This window comes from Sporobolomyces salmoneus (genome assembly GCF_050403485.1).
Source record: "Sporobolomyces salmoneus JCM6883 DNA, S_salmoneus_JCM6883_v1_ctg37, whole genome shotgun sequence".
NCBI lineage: Eukaryota > Fungi > Basidiomycota > Microbotryomycetes > Sporidiobolales > Sporidiobolaceae > Sporobolomyces > Sporobolomyces salmoneus.
The window spans coordinates 65,407-82,167 of record NW_027481126.1 but is presented as its reverse complement, the minus strand read 5'-3'; the positions used below and the strand labels follow the sequence as shown (position 1 = coordinate 82,167).

Sequence of the window (16,761 nt, the reverse complement as noted above, 5' to 3'; positions counted from 1 at the left end):
AGGCACATAAGCTCAGCGTGAAGTTGCATAAAAATTCGAAAATTCGAGGAAGTGGAGAAACTCGAGTGTCTCTCTCTCTACCACCCACGATGACCGATACAGCAGCGTCTAGTCCTCTATCAGAGCTATCAGAGCCTGGTACGCCGGTCGTCACCGCTCCCGAACCGTCAGAATCGACTGCTTCCCTAGCTTCATCTCAAATCAACGACTCCGCTCCCCCGATCGCCTCTACCTCGACCATCGCTTCTCAGGTAGACTCAGTAGTCAAGAAGTCGCCTGCCAAGATCCCTCGGAAGAACGGAAAGTTCACGAAGAAAGGAACGACGAATCAATCAACTCTTCGAGAACGAATCGGCCTTATCGTTCCAGAGGAGGAACCTTGCCCCGCTTGTCGACACCTAGAGGGAAAGAATAGGAAGTCGAAGCGAAAGGCGGAAACGGTTTGGGTCGAATGCGACAAGTGAGATTCAATCGCTACTCTCGCACGAAATGAGTTGCTGATCTTTCTCGACTCTGTGTGCGTACGAATAGGTGTGAAACATGGTTGTGAGTGACAAGGAACTTCGTACACCGATGTACAGTGCTGATCCCTTCTCTCACAGTCACTGGCCTTGTGTGTCGATCAACTCTACCGACTGTGAGTTTTCTCTTCCTTCTCGACCTGCTCTCGCTCTGTCTGACTCTATTCCTCCTCTCCTCAGCTCCTGAGTCTATCGACAAGGTAGGCGACTTCCTCTCCCACTACCGCCCTCTCTGGGCATGAAAGCTGAAACTTCTTGCGACTAGTGGTTTTGCCAAGCGTGTTTGACCGCCTCTCTTTCGACTGCGACTCCCCTCGCAATCTCCTACAAGACAACCTCAACTCCGATCGCTTCCACATCGAGTGCGACCTCCCTGTCCGCAAACATCCCAAACGTACGAAAATCTGGACGATCTACGAAATCTCAAATCGACTACGCAAATTTGAACGAGCACCTCCCGGCTTCAGTAGATCGATGGTCTCACGTCATCTCAGCGCGAACTGCTTCAGGTCAAATCAAACCTGATCGATTCGAACGCAAGAAACCTTCCGACCTCACTTTGGACTGGATCTACGGAGAAGAAGGAATGTTGGAACCGTTCGTCGTCGAATCGCCGGAAGGGTTAGGGATGAGTATGCCGAGAAGAGATATTACGGTTGGAGAAATCGCAGAATTGATCGGATCCCAAACTCCGCTCGAAGTCATCGATTGTGCTTCTCAGTCTTCGCTCTCGAATTGGACTCTCGGTCAATGGGCGCAGTATTACTCGTCGCCGGATCGGGACAAGGTTAGGAACGTCATCTCGCTGGAAGTGAGTGAAACGAAATTGGGGAAAATGGTCGTCGCTCCGGAACTCGTTCGGTGAGTATTGCTCGTCTCTCATCTCAGGTAGTCGCAGCTGAACAGCTCTGTTCGCCCAGGAATCTCGATTGGGTCGACACGATTTGGCCAGACGATATGAAGCAACCTGGTCAATTCCCTCGAGTGCAGAAATACTGTTTGATGAGTGTCGAGAAATGCTGGACCGTAAGTGACTTCACTGTGTTCTCCGTAGCTTCTCGAGTCCTGATCTCTCTCGTCTCGCTTGCAGGATTGGCATGTCGACTTTGCCGGTTCGAGCGTGTTCTACCACGTTTTGAAAGGAGGAAAAACGTTCTACTTCATTCGACCAACTCCGGCGAATCTCGCCGCGTACGAAAGATGGAGTGGCTCGACGGAGAAGCAAGAACAAGAATGGCTAGGGGACAGTTGTGACGAGGTACTTAAGATCGAGTTGAAAGAGGGAAACACGGCTTTCTTGCCTACGGGCTGGATACACGCTGTCGTAAGTCGAATGACACTTTCCGTGTTACGATTGACTTGAGCTGAAGAGACCGCTTTTTCGAGCAGTACACTCCGGCGGATTCGATCGTGATTGGTGGAAATTTCCTCCATTCGCTCAATATTCCTACGCAATTGCGGATCTACGAGATTGAACTGGCGACGAAAGTACCGAAGAAGTTTCGATACCCTCACTTCGTCAAGCTCTTGTGGCTTGTCGCGATTCGTTAGTTCCAGTTCGCTCTCTCTAGCCTCAGCGAGACTCTCTGACTCCAGACCTCTTCACTCTAGACTATAACTACCATCTCTCGAGGATGACTTTGCCGCCGACACCAGATTCTCCTCTTCCTGCGACCCTTTCCCCTCGAGTTCTCGAAGGACTTTTCGCGCTCTCCGCATTCCTCATCAATCAAACGACCCGGTTCCTCAAATCTCCTAGCATCTCCGCCGAACGTCGGAGGATCGCAAGGGAGAACGTTCCGTGGAACAAGGTCGCCGATCCGGTCACTCTGACGAGGGATTTCAGGAAGATGGTTCTGCGAGCGATGGGGAAAGAATTCGACGCGGATTGTTTCAAACCGCACGCAGTCGAGGAGGACGATGGAGCGACAACCCCAGCTGTTGTGAACGGGGCGAACGGCGTCCTTAATGGAAAGAAAGGAGCGATTAAACGGAAAGGAACCGAAGATCTTTCGCCGCCGGCTCCGAAAACAGCTAGGATCAAACTCGCCTCTACTGCTGCTGGGAACGTAGGCTCCCCTCCACCTTCTCACGGACTCACGAATCAAGGAGAAATCATCGCGCGACAAGCGATTCCCGTTCCACCGACGACTCGCTTCGAACCTCGAATTGATCCTAAGAAACCCGAAATCGGAGCGATACCCGCCGAGGTGAAGGAGACGAGAAACAGTCAGATCGTCGTGAGGAGGTGGGAGGAGAACGGAGAGACATACGTCGAAACTCGCATAGTTCACACGATTATCGATCGAGCGAAATGGAGCGACGTCAAGACGGAGAACGGATCGACCTCGTCATACCAGCCCTATGTCGTCACACCTCCTCTGTATCCCTCTTACCCGAACGGTCATCAAGCAGCGTATGGCGGTCAATTCCCTCCTCAGCCTCCAATCTATCCTTATCCTCCACCTCCCGCTCAACAGCATCTCGATGCCTCGTCAAGTCAGCCTCCAGTTTACCCGTCGTACCCGTACTACTCTCATCTCGCGCCGAACGGCTCGGCACCACCAAATTCGGGGATTTCACCCTATCCACCTCCACCTCCGACTTACCCTCCCCTACCTCCGCCTCCGCCGATTCCTTCCTTTACTACTCTGAGCCACTCGTCGCAGCCTCTTGGAGGAAACGCGCCGACTCCCAATACTCTCAATCACCCGATGGTGAATGGCAATTCGTAGAATGCTCTCACGGTCTTTTCTTCCACCACCTTTATTTATCTCTTCTATATAGACCGTCATTATGATGGATCTCGCTTCACTGGAACCTCAGCTCCCCGGTTTTCCTTCAGTCATCGCTCGCGCCCAAAGGAGCTGATTGCAAACTTTGAGCCGCCGAAGAGAATCTTCGCTCTGTGACATCTGACCGCCTCTCGATCATGACGACGAGATGCGAAGTAGATAAAAAGAAAGATGCTGACGACCTGCGAACAGCGGTTTTCAGAACACAAAAGGAACGAACCTATCAAGCTAATTTGCAGGGGAGGAAGGAGGTGTGAACCGGCGCGAAGAGGCTCGAGAGCCGGCGTGGAAGGGATTAACTTCGGGATCCAACGTGAACGTGACATGGAGCACTTCAGGGATTCTACCTTTCGAACCTCGCACTTCCCAACGATAAAAAGTGTCGAGAGGACATTCTTTCCCTCCAAATTTCGCGATGTCGATAGGAACCCAGATGTCTCCAGTTGTCTCGACCTCTAACATGACGTTGATAAAGAGAGCGTCAGATCGTAGCTGTTCGAGGACGGGTAGAAAGGACTTGCTGATTTGCCAATTGTTTCTTTTGCACTGTTCAAACGTCGGGTTCCATTTACATTCGTACGCGGCTTCGTTGAGGGGTTTGTCGCTCTTGTACGTGCCGACCCATAAGCCCATGAGCCTCGGCGCAGCGTAGTTTGCCCACTGGCTTGCGTCCTCCCCTAGACGTCTCTTGGAGAACAGAAACAACCGCGGAACGTTGAAGAAGTACTTTGACATGCGCATGTTGACCGTGACACCCGGTGTCTTGACTTGTAATGCTACCCAAGTTGTTGAGCTCCACCTCGTCAGCATGAACGCTACTTCGGCGTTGAAAGAAGAACAAGAGGAACTCACGTTCGCCCTCTTCTTGCGTGAAGATCGTCTGCTTTAAGTCTACCTTATACTCGAGAAACTTATTCTTTAACTCGTCGTAATCTTCCTTTCGATAGACGTCGTCACTCGGCGGAAGTTGAGTATGGCCGAAATGCTTGCTGAACTCATTGATTCGCCTCGCAACGTCCGCTTTGACTTCGTCCTGGTGAATCGAGCCCAGAACGTCAGCGAGAGCCATTGTGAGGGGTCAAAAGGTTCAAGAGGACTCACAGTGAGCTCTACTTGCGGCTTTTTAGAAGCGAACAAGCCTTTCACGTTGCGTCCGGTCAAATTCAAAGGCATATATCGTTGATGTAGGAAAGTGAAGAAGAGAAAGTGGAATGGCGTGATGGTCCGAGTGACGGGTTAAGATAGACTCTAGAGCGCTCGAAAAGACTGAATAAGATAACGATGAATGGGAGTGCGAGATCTTGGCTCGAGCTCGTTTCGCTTTGCAATTAAGCAGGGATCAGCATTCCGCGGGCCAAGAACCACCTGAGCACAGAGCGACTTGAGCACAGAGCCACGAACGAAAAGACGGGACAGGAGTTCACGGAAGAAGAATCTCGACCTGTCCATGAGAAAAGGACGATTTCGCTCACCGCCTAGACCGCGACATCAATTGAGCGAGTAGTTGGACTGCAGAGCTCGAAGCTTTGTGTCCTCGGCCCGAAGCAATTCTCCCGCAGTTCCTTCACCGCTTCGCGCATCGCTTTCCCTCGTTCGAGTGAGTTGTTGTCTGATCACCATCCCACTAATCGTCTACATCCATCTGACCCTCCCTGAGCTCTTCTTCGTCTTCATCTTCCTCGTCCCCTCCTGCTACTCCTGAATAATCGACTTGCTTCCCTCTCGTCTTCCTCTTTTCCGCTGACCCCGAGACATCGATTGCTCCTCCCGTTTCTGCCGTTTGTGCTGCCAATGAAGCTCTTTTCTTTCCCTTCATGATCCTCTTCCCTTCGTATGGTTTCTCGGCTGTCGCGGTCGTCGCAGAAGAAGGAGCGTTGAGAGAATCGTCGGCTTGTTGTCGTTTCGCTTGAGCGACTTTCAAGGGGATCGGATGCGGAATGACTTCGCCGAGGTAGAACCATTGTGATTGACTCGCTGTTGTTGCTACACAGAGGGAAAGAGATGCGGTTAGGGGAGGAGAAGGAAGCAAAGAGTGGGAGGGAAAGCTCACCGAGATCAGAATATTTCACCAGCTTGTTTCGTTTCTGGAGTCGAGCGTTCGCGTGTGCTTGATTAGTCACTTCTGCAATCATTCGTTCCTACAAGCGCGCGAGGAAGAGACCACGAGAGAGGGGAGATATCAGCCGTGACCGCCCTCAGGCTCCAGTCCTCAACGCTCGAACACTTGGGAGGTGCAGGGGCTTACAGCAGCTTTCGCAATGAGGAAGATAGCTTCCTTCGAGCACAGGTTGACGTCCTGATCGGCTTTGATGATGCGATTAACGCGTGAGGTCGGTAACACGGTAGTTCCTCGTTCCATCGAAGTTGGGGCGGGTACGGTGCGAGGTCGTTTCTTCGTTGGTTCAGCGGACATCTTCGTAGGCGTGTTGAATTGATTGGTCGTGAAGGGGAGGGAGAAGAGAAGCGATTCCTCTCTTGACTTCTAACGATGAACCTTCCTCGGGGTCTGACACTCAAGCGGAGTGCTCAGTACACTCCAGTCACTGCTATAGCTCCCATCGAAGGCACAAACTTGGTCCTATCCGGCTCTGCGACACAAATCGAACTTTCTTCACTCAACTACGACCTTGATCAATCGGCCGTCTCGCCTCAACGATGGAAGGTATTTGAACGGGAACGGATACACAGGATTGCCATCGATCAACGACGGTCGTCGAAAGTCAGGAGGACAGTCATCTTGGGCGGAAAAGAAGCAGTTCTGGTCGAGCTCGTTCTCCAGGACCTTAACGAGTGAGTCTGCCACTTTGACCTAGCACAGCAGCTCGCGGCAGATAGCTGACATGTCGTGCAGTCCAGGGGAAGCTCAGCCGACAACACTGTGTCGATTCGCGCTTGATGATTTCGCCGGAGATGCTGCATTCTTCTCTGTGAGTCGTATGCCCTGTCGCCTTTCGCCTAGACCAAGATTGTTACTAATAGTCGACTATGTGTAGGACGATAAATTGCTCATCTCAACGCTGCACAATTCGATTCTCGTCTTTCCTCTCCCGTCTCCTTCGTCAACCGCATCCTCTTCGATCCCGCTCCTTCACCCTTTTCTGACGATTCACGCTCCAGCTCGACCTCTCCTATGGACCTCGAGGTTCTCTCAGCATATGTACAACAAAGGGGCCGGAACGATGAGGTTAGCAGGCGGAAGTTTACTTGGACAAGTTTTGATCTGGGATCTCGACCTGAAGAAGGTGTCAGATTTGATCGAGCGATGTTCGGGCTCACGAGAGACTAGAACCGAGGAGGTGATTATGGGCAAGCTGAGCAGGCTGAATGGGCATCGAGTGAGCTTGACTTTCTGGGTTTCCTCGCGACATACCCCAAGGCTGACCATGTACTCATTATAGGGAGCTATATTTACTGTCTCTTTCTCGCCTGAACCCCCAAACCTGCTCGCATCGGGTTCAGATGATCGTACCGTTCGAATCTGGGATCTCTCGTCAATATCAACTCCAGCTTCTTCGGCTTATACAAAGGAGGAGGAAACGCAGCTCGTCGAGAAAGAGGCGAGAATACTGTGGGGACACGAAGGAAGAGTTTGGCGGATAGAGTGGGTCGACGAAGAGAGACTCGTCAGTGTTGGAGAGGTGCGTCGATTCTTGGCTTCATTCGAGACTGCGGCTCGCTCAAATTTTGCGGGAATTCGGTCGACAGGATGCGACTTGTCGACTGTGGAGACTCAGTTCTCGCTCAATACCGTCGAAACCTCAGACCGTTACAGCTCAGAACTCCTCTAGCTGTTCTCTCCTCCAAACTTGGCGAGACGGACACGATGGTCGATCAATCTGGAGTGCCAACGTCGCAAGAGTGAAGGAAGAGGAAACAATGACAGAAGTTGCGCTTACTGGAGGAGCCGACGGAGCGATTCGAAGCTGGATCTTACCTTCAACGGAAGAAGCAGTTCTCGAATCTTCTCGTCCGCCGGTCCGATCGAAGAAAACGGATCAGGGATCACAGATCAAGTCATTCGTCGTCGCGGTCGATCCCTCAAACGATCAACCTGTGGCTCTCTCGCTAACGAACAATGGGTAAATTCGACTCGATGTCTCGTTCCATTCGTTGACCTTTGGACTGACGCTGTCGTGTCATCGTGTCATAGATCCTTCTACCTATCCACCCCGTCAACACCGCTTCAAGAAATCGAACCATTCCATTCCTCCCCTTCATTCGCCAACACCGCTACTTCCCTACACCTCTTCTTCGAATCAGCAAATGTCGCAACTCTCCAAGCTTTCAACAATCGTGGGAATTGTCTCTTCGCTCGGTTCTCGATTTCTCCATCAGGCAACGAATCGACTTCGAACAATCCGAGCTTTACGGTCGACGAGATTTCCGAACTCAATTTCGGCATCAAAGCAGTATCGTGTACGTTCGACGAGGATCGAACGCGGCTGGCGGTCTGGGGACGAGCAAGTTGGAAAATTCACGTTTGCTCCCTCTCTTCGTCCTCACTCTCTGATTCTCCAACGCCGCTCTCGACTATCGACATCACCCCGAGCTCGAATGGCTCGACCGCACCAACTTCGATCCTCTTCGTCGACGAGTCACTTGTTCTCATCGGTAGTGCGAACGGTCGACTCTCGCTACACTCTCTCGACAGCTTGAAAGAGCTCGCATCGATCAAGGTCCATTCGGACGGAGTGTCAGATCTTCGAGGCCCCCAGCGAGTGAAGGAAACGAATCGATGGGAAATTGAGAGTATTGGACGAGACGGGATGCGAAAACTCACGGAAATTAGAAAGAAGGAGGAGGGACAATACGAGCTGAAGGTGCTCGACGAGAGATGTATCGCAAAGGGCACGATTGAGAAGGTAAGAGCCTCCCTTTTCATCTTGAGCTTGGATGCTGATTGTTCTGTCTATCTCAGATTCTCGTGCAAGAAAATGGCGAGATTCGATACCTCGCTCTCGTTGATACACGAGCTGCTGTCTTCGACTCGCTCGGTCGGCTCGTACGTGCATCTTGCTCTCAATTATGTCACAGACTGACGAGCGGACTCAACCCCTGCCTTCTCAGTTGTACGCTTTCGACAGTCCGGCGAAACAAAGCTCTTCGCAATTCCTCGAGACTCGGTTACACGGATCCTTCTACTACTGCGTGATACAAGGAAAAGTGCGTGAAACCTATGTACTTCTCACACGGACGTGTCGCTGACCGCTTTCCCTCGACAGCTCACTGAACAACGCAACGGTTCTCAGTTTGCGCCATCCTCGGTCATCTCGCCGGGACTTCACGGTCGAGAAGTCCGCGCGGTCAAAATGCAGAGGCTGACCTTGGAGGGAGAGCAAGTCACAATAGTCGCGAGTGCAGCAGAGAATGGCGTCTTGGCGATCTCTCAGCGTAAGTCAATTCTTCTACGTCGATTTGACTTTATGCGTCGTATACTGAACCGTTCTCTTGATCACAGTGCATCGAGACAACTCTCTCCGCCCACTCTACATTAATCGATACCTTCCGAGCTCGCTCAAGTCGCTTACTTTCTCGTCTCCATCTCACACCCAGTCAACAACGACCCTTTACGCTTGCGGCACTCGAGAGCTTCTCACCGCTTTCGAGATCGATGTCGTCCGGAAGCTCGAGAATGCCGGAGACGAGGGTGACATCGAAGTGAGGGTGCTCGAAGGAGGCATTGTTCTAGCGGATGTCGAAGGAGGAGAAGTGAGAACGATGGACATATCCTTGATTGAACTCGAGAAAGAAAGCCTCGTCGTTGCGGGTTATTCGGATGGGAAACTAAAGGTGAGATCTGCCTTGTCAATTTCGGTGTTCGTTCCCTAAATTGACTCGCTTGGTCGTCTCATAGTTATGGAGACATTCGGGATCAAGCTTTGAACTGGTAGGGGAGACGGAAGGGTTGGATAAATGTGTTCTTTCGGTCGAAGTGGCAAAAGTCTTCGTCGATGGACAAGAACGGGTGCTCGTCATCTCCGGTCAATCTGATGGAAGGTGGGTCTCGTTCTTCTTTCCTCAATTACAAAGTCTGAAGGGAACTGACAGCTTCGTAATCCGGCAGATTGAGCATACGAGACTTCACATCGTTTGTCCCTCGAATCCTTCGCGCGTTTCGATTCTTTAGCTGACTAACCCCCATTATAGAATCATACAACCTTCCGCGTCATCTTCTACGCTTCCCGAACCCTTCTACGTGCGACATCCTCATCAATCGGGAATCAACGGATTGAGCGTTTCGAGTCGAGGTTAGCGATTTTCAGCTGCTGTTCTCGGTACGCATGAGCTGATGTCCGAACGCATTCCTATAGACTCGACGCTGCTCATCGCTACCGCTGGCGACGATAACGCTGTGACAATACAGCGTGTCGAATTGACCGGAATCGAGGGGGAGCTGAAGGCGATTGAGTCCTCCTCCTCTGTTCTAGCAGATGCACACGGCTCGACAATACAAGGTGACCTTGAACCCAAGCGCTTCAGCGACCAACGACTGATAACTCAAACTCATTTTCCGCAGGTCTCGACTTCCTGTCACCGAGTCTACTCGCTTCCTCTTCCGTCGAACAACGCCTCAACTTTTACGCTGTCGACAACACAGACCGGGAGCCTCGCCTGAAGCTCATCGAGTCGACTTTTCTCGACGTCGCAGATTGTTCAGCTCAGGACGCAATTCGAATTGAGGGAGAGGATGGAAGCGAATGGTGGAAGGTGGTTGTTGCAGGCATAGGCTTCGACGTGGTAAATATATCTGTCGGAGCTGGCGTGGAAGTCTGAGGAAATTCTCAGCTTTCTAGGATAAAGTCGAGACCTGCAATTCGCAACCGTTGATCTCCTCACATTTCGCTTACTCGCCTTCGAGGATTGGATCGGTACATTCCACATGCAGCTGGCGTCAAATCTGGTCTCACTCGTCGTTGACATCGTCGCCGCGGAGTTCTTCCGGAGATCGGTGCAGTTTCGAAGGGACGACATCGGGGTCTTTGCTCTCCTTTCTCTTTCCACTGAGCCTCCCTTCTTCAACCCAAGCTACCTCTCTGGTCTGAGTATGACGCCTACTCTATGGTCACCCAGGGTCAAATTTGACAGCTCTGCTCCAACGAGTTCTCCCTTCTACGACGAAATCATTTCAACACTTTGTTCTCTTCAACGGGTCGAATCGACAAAGTCAGAACTCAGTAAGGCGGAACATCTTAGTCACGAGCAACATAAGGTGGTCGGAGCTTCGTATATGGACTTGAGCGAAACGAATTATTTGCACGCGCGGTTTCAACCGAAATTGGAGCTGCGTAAGCACGACCATTGCTTTCCGAAGCGTACGATCTCAGAACTAGCTAATGCTTCCTTGAATGTGCCAGTGGAGGACCTCCTCGAACAAGTCCGGAGACGCGCAAGAGCCATCGAGCTCGATCAAACAGAACTTCGCACGATGGCGAAATCGAAAGGAATTGACGTAGATCATGCGATCGCGACCGGAGCACCGTGCTGGAAAACGTACTTGGCTAGCGGAGCGTCAGTAGCGTCGGAAGGAAGCAGGGCTGGAGCGGGGCCTGAGGAAACAGTTTTGAAGAAGCCTTATCACGATGTTCTCGTGAGTTCTCTTCCTGTCAACGACATTCATCCAAAAGCATGATGGAAAGCGACCTGGTTGACGTTTTTTCTCCTCAGATGCTCGTTTACAAGGTAGAAGCTGCTTTGACGTCGGAGATGGAAGAGGCAGGGGCTCGTTGCCTTGGAGACGACCACACCGCCGTGGACACTGTCAAGGAATTGGCCAACAAGCTCATAGCGCAAGAATCGTCCCTGAAAGCAAGGATAGAGAGACAAGAACAGTCTCTGAACCAACTCAATCGCAACCGGGGTGGCAAGAGAAAAAGTTTCGCAGAAGCAAAAGATCGTTTCTCCCGCCACGTCGTCGAACTCGTCCTCCACTGGAAGCATCAAAAGGAAGAAGAAGAGTCGAGGGGCAAACGAATGGTCTGAAGATTGGAGGTAATCCTGCGAAAGAAAACGTTGAGGAGTTTTGTGTGCTTTCGTTTGATGTCTTTGCTTTCGGTCTCTCTGTACAAACTCTGTTTCGGTGACCGCGGATTTGGGTCTAGTCAGTACGTCGTCCGTTTGCACAGCTGTCGCCGAGAAGAAGCGAGCTGAGCAGCACGACGAGAAGAGAGAGAAGGACAGAGAGTGACTAAAGATACGATGCTTTTTGTTTCGTTGCAAGAAAGACTGTCGAGTTAAGATGAGTAGAACGAAGAAAGGTAAAAAAAGAACGACTCGAATGAAGGAACAGAGAAGAAGGGGTTAAGGTAAATCCAAGATGAATCGATTGAAAATCTTTTTGAGATGCGAGAGAAAATGTCGGTTTTTGGTTGAAGGTAACAGCAGGACTAGGGCTGAAATTAGTACTCGTCTCGATCACGACGTTGACGAGGAGCGTTGAGTTGTTCGATGATTGATCGGGCTTCTTCGATTGCCGAGGGAGAACCGGTCAAAGTGAGTTCTAATCGTCGAAATCTAGTTCGTCAGTAATGAGAACGGTCAGAGACGAGAGGAAGAACGGGCTCACGGTTAGCATCACGCTTTCCTACGACTTCGACGTCGACTCCAGTCGAACGAAGTCGATCGAGACCGGATCCACCTCGACCGACGATTCGGGGCACTACAAAACGACGAACGAGAGATCATCAGTCCCAAAGTGTCGACAATCACGAGAGAGAGAGTTTGTGTGAGTGTGACTCACTCATTCCACGAGGAACTGTGACCCAACCAATATGAGTCGCCTCTTTCGCCCTCTCCAAACTCTTCCTAATCTCCTCCGCGACCTTTTGTGCATCCTCCTCGTTCCTCGATTCGACGACCCAAGGGATCGTCTCCTCCTCCTCTCCAGGAGCAGAGGAACCGTTCTCGTCCTCGTGAAGAGAGACGAGTTGGAATTCGATTCCTTCAGAGGAGGGAGCCGAGTCGTAATCTCCTGCATCGTCGATACGAGCCGAGGAGCCGTTACTGTTGGTCGTCGAGACGAGAGGTTTCTTTGCCTTGAGATTCGAAGAAGGAGGTTTGATTCCTTCGTGAGAAACCCTCGTTCCGTTCGGGAGGGAACGGAAGAACCTCCCTCCTTGAGCAACGACCGCATGGAACCTCTTCGGAACGTCGACCTTGACTGAATGTTGAGCCGAAGAGGAACCTCCATTCGCGGTCGTAGGAGTTGCAGTACCGGATCGACCTTCGCGACCTTTCACGGCTTGAAGATCAACTTGCGCAGCGAGTACCGATTCTTTAGGTCCAACCACCTTGACGAGATCCTTCTCTTCAACTTCTCCTCCGAGTTCCTCTGAATTCTCGACGGGTCCAGCCGAAGTGTAATCGTTCCAACCAGGCATGAAGATTTTCACTCCATGTTTTCGTTGAAGTTCTTGTAAATTCGAAGCTCCTTTCCCGATCACTGCCGCATGATTCGATTGAGGGACTACGACTCCCCAAACGACTCGGGAAGCGAGGAGAGTGATCTCTTTTGAGAGTTCGGAGTGGATGCGAGTGGCGATAGAGGAAGGAGCGACGATGAGAACGGTGTTGGAGGCGTCACCTTGTCGAGGGAATCGAACCATGTTGCCAGAAGCTCGAGTGTCGGAAGGTCCTCCACAACGAGTGATCAAATCGCGAACTATATCGAGCAACGGGGAAAATCAGCTTTTTCGAGCCAAGTGAAAGAGAGAGTGGGAGAAAAAGTGAGAGGAAAAATGAAACTGACTGCTAGATCCACCTGACCCGATCAAAGTCGTATGATACTCCTTCGGAACCTCCATTTCAATTCTCTTTTCCTCCTTAACCTCTTTCTCAATCTTCTCAATCTCCCCCTTCGCTTCTTTAATCGCCGTTTTAGTTCCCCTCAAAGTGATCGTCGCTTCCTCCGAATCTTCAGTTTCTTGATCGATGTCGACTGAAGCTACTCCCGTTTCATCCTTGATGAGATTGACTTGTGAACCACCTCTACCGAGAATTCGAGGGAGAGCTTTGATCGATACTGTGAAGGAAACTACGTTCCCATGTTCTTTTTCGTAAGAGATTAGGTCGACTAAGTCTCCTTTCGCTGATTGAGCTCCCTTTGAAGGTCCTCGGATAACGATCTCCGCCGAAGAAGAAGAGTCGGTGGTGGTGGAGGAGGAAGATTTGGGGAAATTGATTCGAACTTCATATTTCTCTTCGAGTCGTTTGAGGTAGGTCCCTTGTTTACCGATCAACGAACCACGATCGAGTGAAACCGGAAGTGGGATCGTTAGGGTGACTTCATCCGCCTGTCAGAAACCCAGACCTTCCGTTAGCTCTTCGTTCTCGAAACAGAGAGAGCCAATACGAATGGGAGAACTGACCATTTTGTTCGCAGTCGATTTAACCCTCTTAGCCGCTTCCTCTACATTCTCTTTCCTCCCTTTAATCGTAACCTTACTCAATTTCCCTCCTTTCTTATTCGTCTCCCCCAATTCCACAAAATCAACCCTAACTCCTAACTCTTCCCTCAATTTATTCACTCCCGTTCCACTCTTCCCAACCACATGTCTCACGAGGGACGTTTCAATCTCGAATTCAACGACATGGGAATTAACGATTTCTTCCTTCTTTGACTCTTCCGAGATTCGCTCGAGTTCAGATCGAACTCGTTCGGCTTCGGATTGAGGTCCTCGAATAGTGACGAGATCAGAGTTGTCGGGGGATCCGAAGGAAACGTGAGAAAGTTTCTCTTCACCGAGAACGGCGTTCAGAGTGGTTCCTCCCGTTCCGATAACGGCTCCGTGGAGGGAAGAGGGGATGGTCACGGTGAGGGTAACGAGATCGGCGAATTCAGAGGCGAGGGAAAGGAGGGATTGTTTAGTAGCTACAGAGAGAGAGCGAATGATCAAATGAGTTTCTCCGCAGAGAAACTAAAACGATCGCGATGCGACTCACCTTCAAGAGCTTCCTTCGCACCGTTCAAATCCTCTCCAACATAAACGATCAATACCTCCCTCCCTTCTCCTTCTCTCGGGAACAGAACTTCGACTTTATTCTCCTTCTCCAACCCTTTTACTTTAACTCCCCTCTTCCCAATCAAATACCGATGAACCAATTCCTCCACTTCAACCGTTTCAAACACACTCGGGGGTAATTTCCTCACTTGACTAATAACCTGACTTCTCGCATTCGATACCCCTTCTTGTCCATTCGTCTCGCCTACGATTTCGAGGAATGCGTTTTGGGAGGAAGGGGAGATGAGGGAAGGTTTTGGGAGATAGATCTTTGTGTGAGTTGATTGGGCGATCGGGAGAAGTCGTCGTTTGAGGAGCAAGTAGCGAGAGAGGGAACGGGCGTAGACGCGAGGGTCGTGGGTGCCGCGATGGGCCGTGAGGAGATCGAGTTGTTCGACGGGAGTAGCAGAGGCGAGATCCATTACCTATCAACATATCACGAAGCAAGAGAGCGAGAGGAGGTGAGTGATGTCAGTTTTCCCCAAAAATCGAGTCAAGTGAGGAAAAGGATGGAGAGAGAGGATGGATGACTCGAGACGTACCAATTGCATAGCCTTGATAGTTTCCCTACTAGGACCCCTCACAACAACATCTTCACTATCATTCTCCTGACTCGGTACTTCAACTGCACATCCCGTTTCAGACAAGATTTGATCTGAAATAGAATGTCCAACTAGGAATCGATGTTGTCGTTTCGGGAGCGAGAAAATAACCGGTCGAACAGTTGATCTCTACACCACGTAACTCACCTCATAAGTACTCCTTCGAGCGAGAGAGAGAGGGAAAGGAGAGAAAGGGGAGGACGAACGAGTTCGTTAACTTCTTCATGAATCGCCTGAACAACCCTTTTAACCAATTCCTTCTCCCCCATAACTTTCACCACACTCTTCTCTCCCTTGTCCCCGTTCTCCTCATTCGCTCCCGAATCTTCAACATCGACTCCTCTCTTTCCTCCCGCCGGTACTCGTCTCGGTACAAACACAGTAACATTCTCTTTCGTCTCTCCCTTCTCCTCTTCAAGCGTCTTCTCAACCAACTCGTCAACTTTCGCACGGAGGAAGATCCAATATTCGCTCGGGATCTCAGGAATCGAGACGGTAGTTTTCGAGGTACGTTCCCTTACGATTGCGAGGATTTGGAGTTTCGCTGAAGCGACGGCCGAGGAAGGACCAGAGAGGGAAATTGAGATGAGGGGGCCGAGATCTTCGGAATCGGAATCGACGGATTGAGCAGTGGGTTCAGAAGAGGAGAGGGGTAGGTCTTCGTCTCGAGGGATTTGGATCGAACATCCAGTCGAATCAATGATTTGTTTCAATGTACGACCTGATCCTCGCACGCATTTCTCCATCAGTTCTCCCTCGTTCGAAAGCGTCAAATGAGGGGAGAGAGAGAAACGAACCTTTCGCACCGATGATAACGGCCCTCAATCCTTTCGGTACCTCAACTTCCTCCTTTACCTTTCTCTCTAACCAACCCAACAATTCCGCTTTAACTCTCTCCACTTCCTCCTGCGCACTACTTCCCTTCTTTCCTCCTCCTCCCTTGACTCCAGACTTACTCGACGAGGCAGAGGTGGCACGAATAATGAACGTAGTAGATTTACTAGAAGAACTAGCTTGAATCGAAACTCCTCCTTTCTCTTTTCCTTCCAAGTATTTCAGGACTTCTCCGAGAGTCGTAGGAGGTCCGGATTTCAATCGAGGATCGTTAGAGAAAAGTCCATTACGTCCTCCTCCTCCTCCTTGGGAACCGGAAGAGGGAGCGGTGATATGAATCGAAGAAGTCGGGAGAGTGAAACTGAGAGTTGCGGTATCACCTCCTCCTCCTGAAGTGGTAGCTCCGTTTGAGGGCGAAGGAGTAGGGGCAGCTTTGATTTTCGATGCAATTCCTCCTGAACCCCATCCAGTCGCGGCGGCTTTCGAGGCAGATGGACCTCCTCCTCCTCCACCGAGGGAAGGGAACATTTCTTGGTCCTCTACATCTACATCTACATTCACATCCTTCTTCTTCTCTTGTTGTCCTTGTTTAGCCGAGGCGGAAGAGGACGAGGGAGCGAAGGGAGTAGGGGGAAATGGATCGGAAGTCAAGAGACTTGGGAATGGATCTTCCAGGATCAATCCACCTTCTGTTCCATTACTACTGCCGTTGCCGTTGCCGTTGGATTGTTGCTTCGCTTCGTGGGCTTGTTGAAGGCGTTGAGCGGCGGAGAGGACGGGAGTGGAGGACATGATCGAGACGACGTGGAAGGGTGATCGGTTAACGAGAGACGGGACGAGGACGGGAAGGGGGGGACCAGACGGGGACTTGTTTACGACTTGCTTGGACTCTCACTTGGGGTTGATCGAGCGAGCGAGGCGTGAATAAGTTGGGAGAGAAAGAGAGGACTCTTGGGAGAGCACGTGTTTGATCGAAGTCTCTCTCTCCAGTATTTTTCTGTAACTCAATCTG

The 16,761-nt window shown here is 51.0% G+C and overlaps 6 protein-coding genes across 6 annotated transcripts; 3 read left to right on the top strand and 3 right to left on the bottom strand.

Moving 5' to 3' along the window:
* Positions 1-89: 89 nt before the first annotated feature.
* JHD1 ([Histone H3]-lysine-36 demethylase) lies at positions 90-3,256 on the top strand (the record flags this gene model as incomplete). Its single annotated transcript, XM_076633353.1, has 9 exons — positions 90-460; positions 532-546; positions 603-637; positions 702-721; positions 787-1,382; positions 1,442-1,547; positions 1,612-1,845; positions 1,911-2,067; positions 2,133-3,256. The coding sequence occupies 9 exons, from the start codon at positions 90-92 to the stop codon at positions 3,254-3,256; spliced, it is 2,658 nt and encodes an 885-aa protein (XP_076486664.1).
* A 288-nt stretch (positions 3,257-3,544) lies between these two features.
* Positions 3,545-4,489, bottom strand: JCM6883_005827 (uncharacterized protein; the record flags this gene model as incomplete). Its single annotated transcript, XM_076633352.1, has 3 exons — positions 3,545-4,092; positions 4,169-4,349; positions 4,418-4,489. 3 exons carry the CDS (start codon positions 4,487-4,489, stop codon positions 3,545-3,547), a joined length of 801 nt encoding a protein of 266 aa, XP_076486663.1.
* Positions 4,490-4,940: 451 nt separating this feature from the next.
* Positions 4,941-5,729, bottom strand: JCM6883_005826 (histone-fold domain-containing protein; the record flags this gene model as incomplete). The annotated part of the gene is made up of 3 exons (XM_076633351.1): positions 4,941-5,299; positions 5,367-5,454; positions 5,562-5,729. 3 exons carry the CDS (start codon positions 5,727-5,729, stop codon positions 4,941-4,943), a joined length of 615 nt encoding a protein of 204 aa, XP_076486662.1.
* A 427-nt stretch (positions 5,730-6,156) lies between these two features.
* On the top strand, positions 6,157-10,043 carry RTT10 (tRNA (34-2'-O)-methyltransferase regulator RTT10; the record flags this gene model as incomplete). Its single annotated transcript, XM_076633350.1, has 14 exons — positions 6,157-6,243; positions 6,310-6,651; positions 6,715-6,954; positions 7,022-7,395; positions 7,467-8,178; positions 8,235-8,318; positions 8,384-8,479; positions 8,539-8,707; positions 8,775-9,106; positions 9,171-9,313; positions 9,464-9,564; positions 9,628-9,771; positions 9,834-9,901; positions 9,966-10,043. The coding sequence occupies 14 exons, from the start codon at positions 6,157-6,159 to the stop codon at positions 10,041-10,043; spliced, it is 2,970 nt and encodes a 989-aa protein (XP_076486661.1).
* A 318-nt stretch (positions 10,044-10,361) lies between these two features.
* On the top strand, positions 10,362-11,296 carry JCM6883_005824 (uncharacterized protein; the record flags this gene model as incomplete). Its single annotated transcript, XM_076633349.1, has 3 exons — positions 10,362-10,602; positions 10,672-10,904; positions 10,982-11,296. The coding sequence occupies 3 exons, from the start codon at positions 10,362-10,364 to the stop codon at positions 11,294-11,296; spliced, it is 789 nt and encodes a 262-aa protein (XP_076486660.1).
* Positions 11,297-11,712: 416 nt separating this feature from the next.
* Positions 11,713-16,541, bottom strand: SCP160 (Scp160p; the record flags this gene model as incomplete). Its single annotated transcript, XM_076633348.1, has 9 exons — positions 11,713-11,813; positions 11,880-11,972; positions 12,054-12,974; positions 13,062-13,605; positions 13,681-14,183; positions 14,255-14,738; positions 14,856-15,044; positions 15,122-15,636; positions 15,713-16,541. 9 exons carry the CDS (start codon positions 16,539-16,541, stop codon positions 11,713-11,715), a joined length of 4,179 nt encoding a protein of 1,392 aa, XP_076486659.1.
* Between the last annotated feature and the right edge of the window lie 220 nt (positions 16,542-16,761).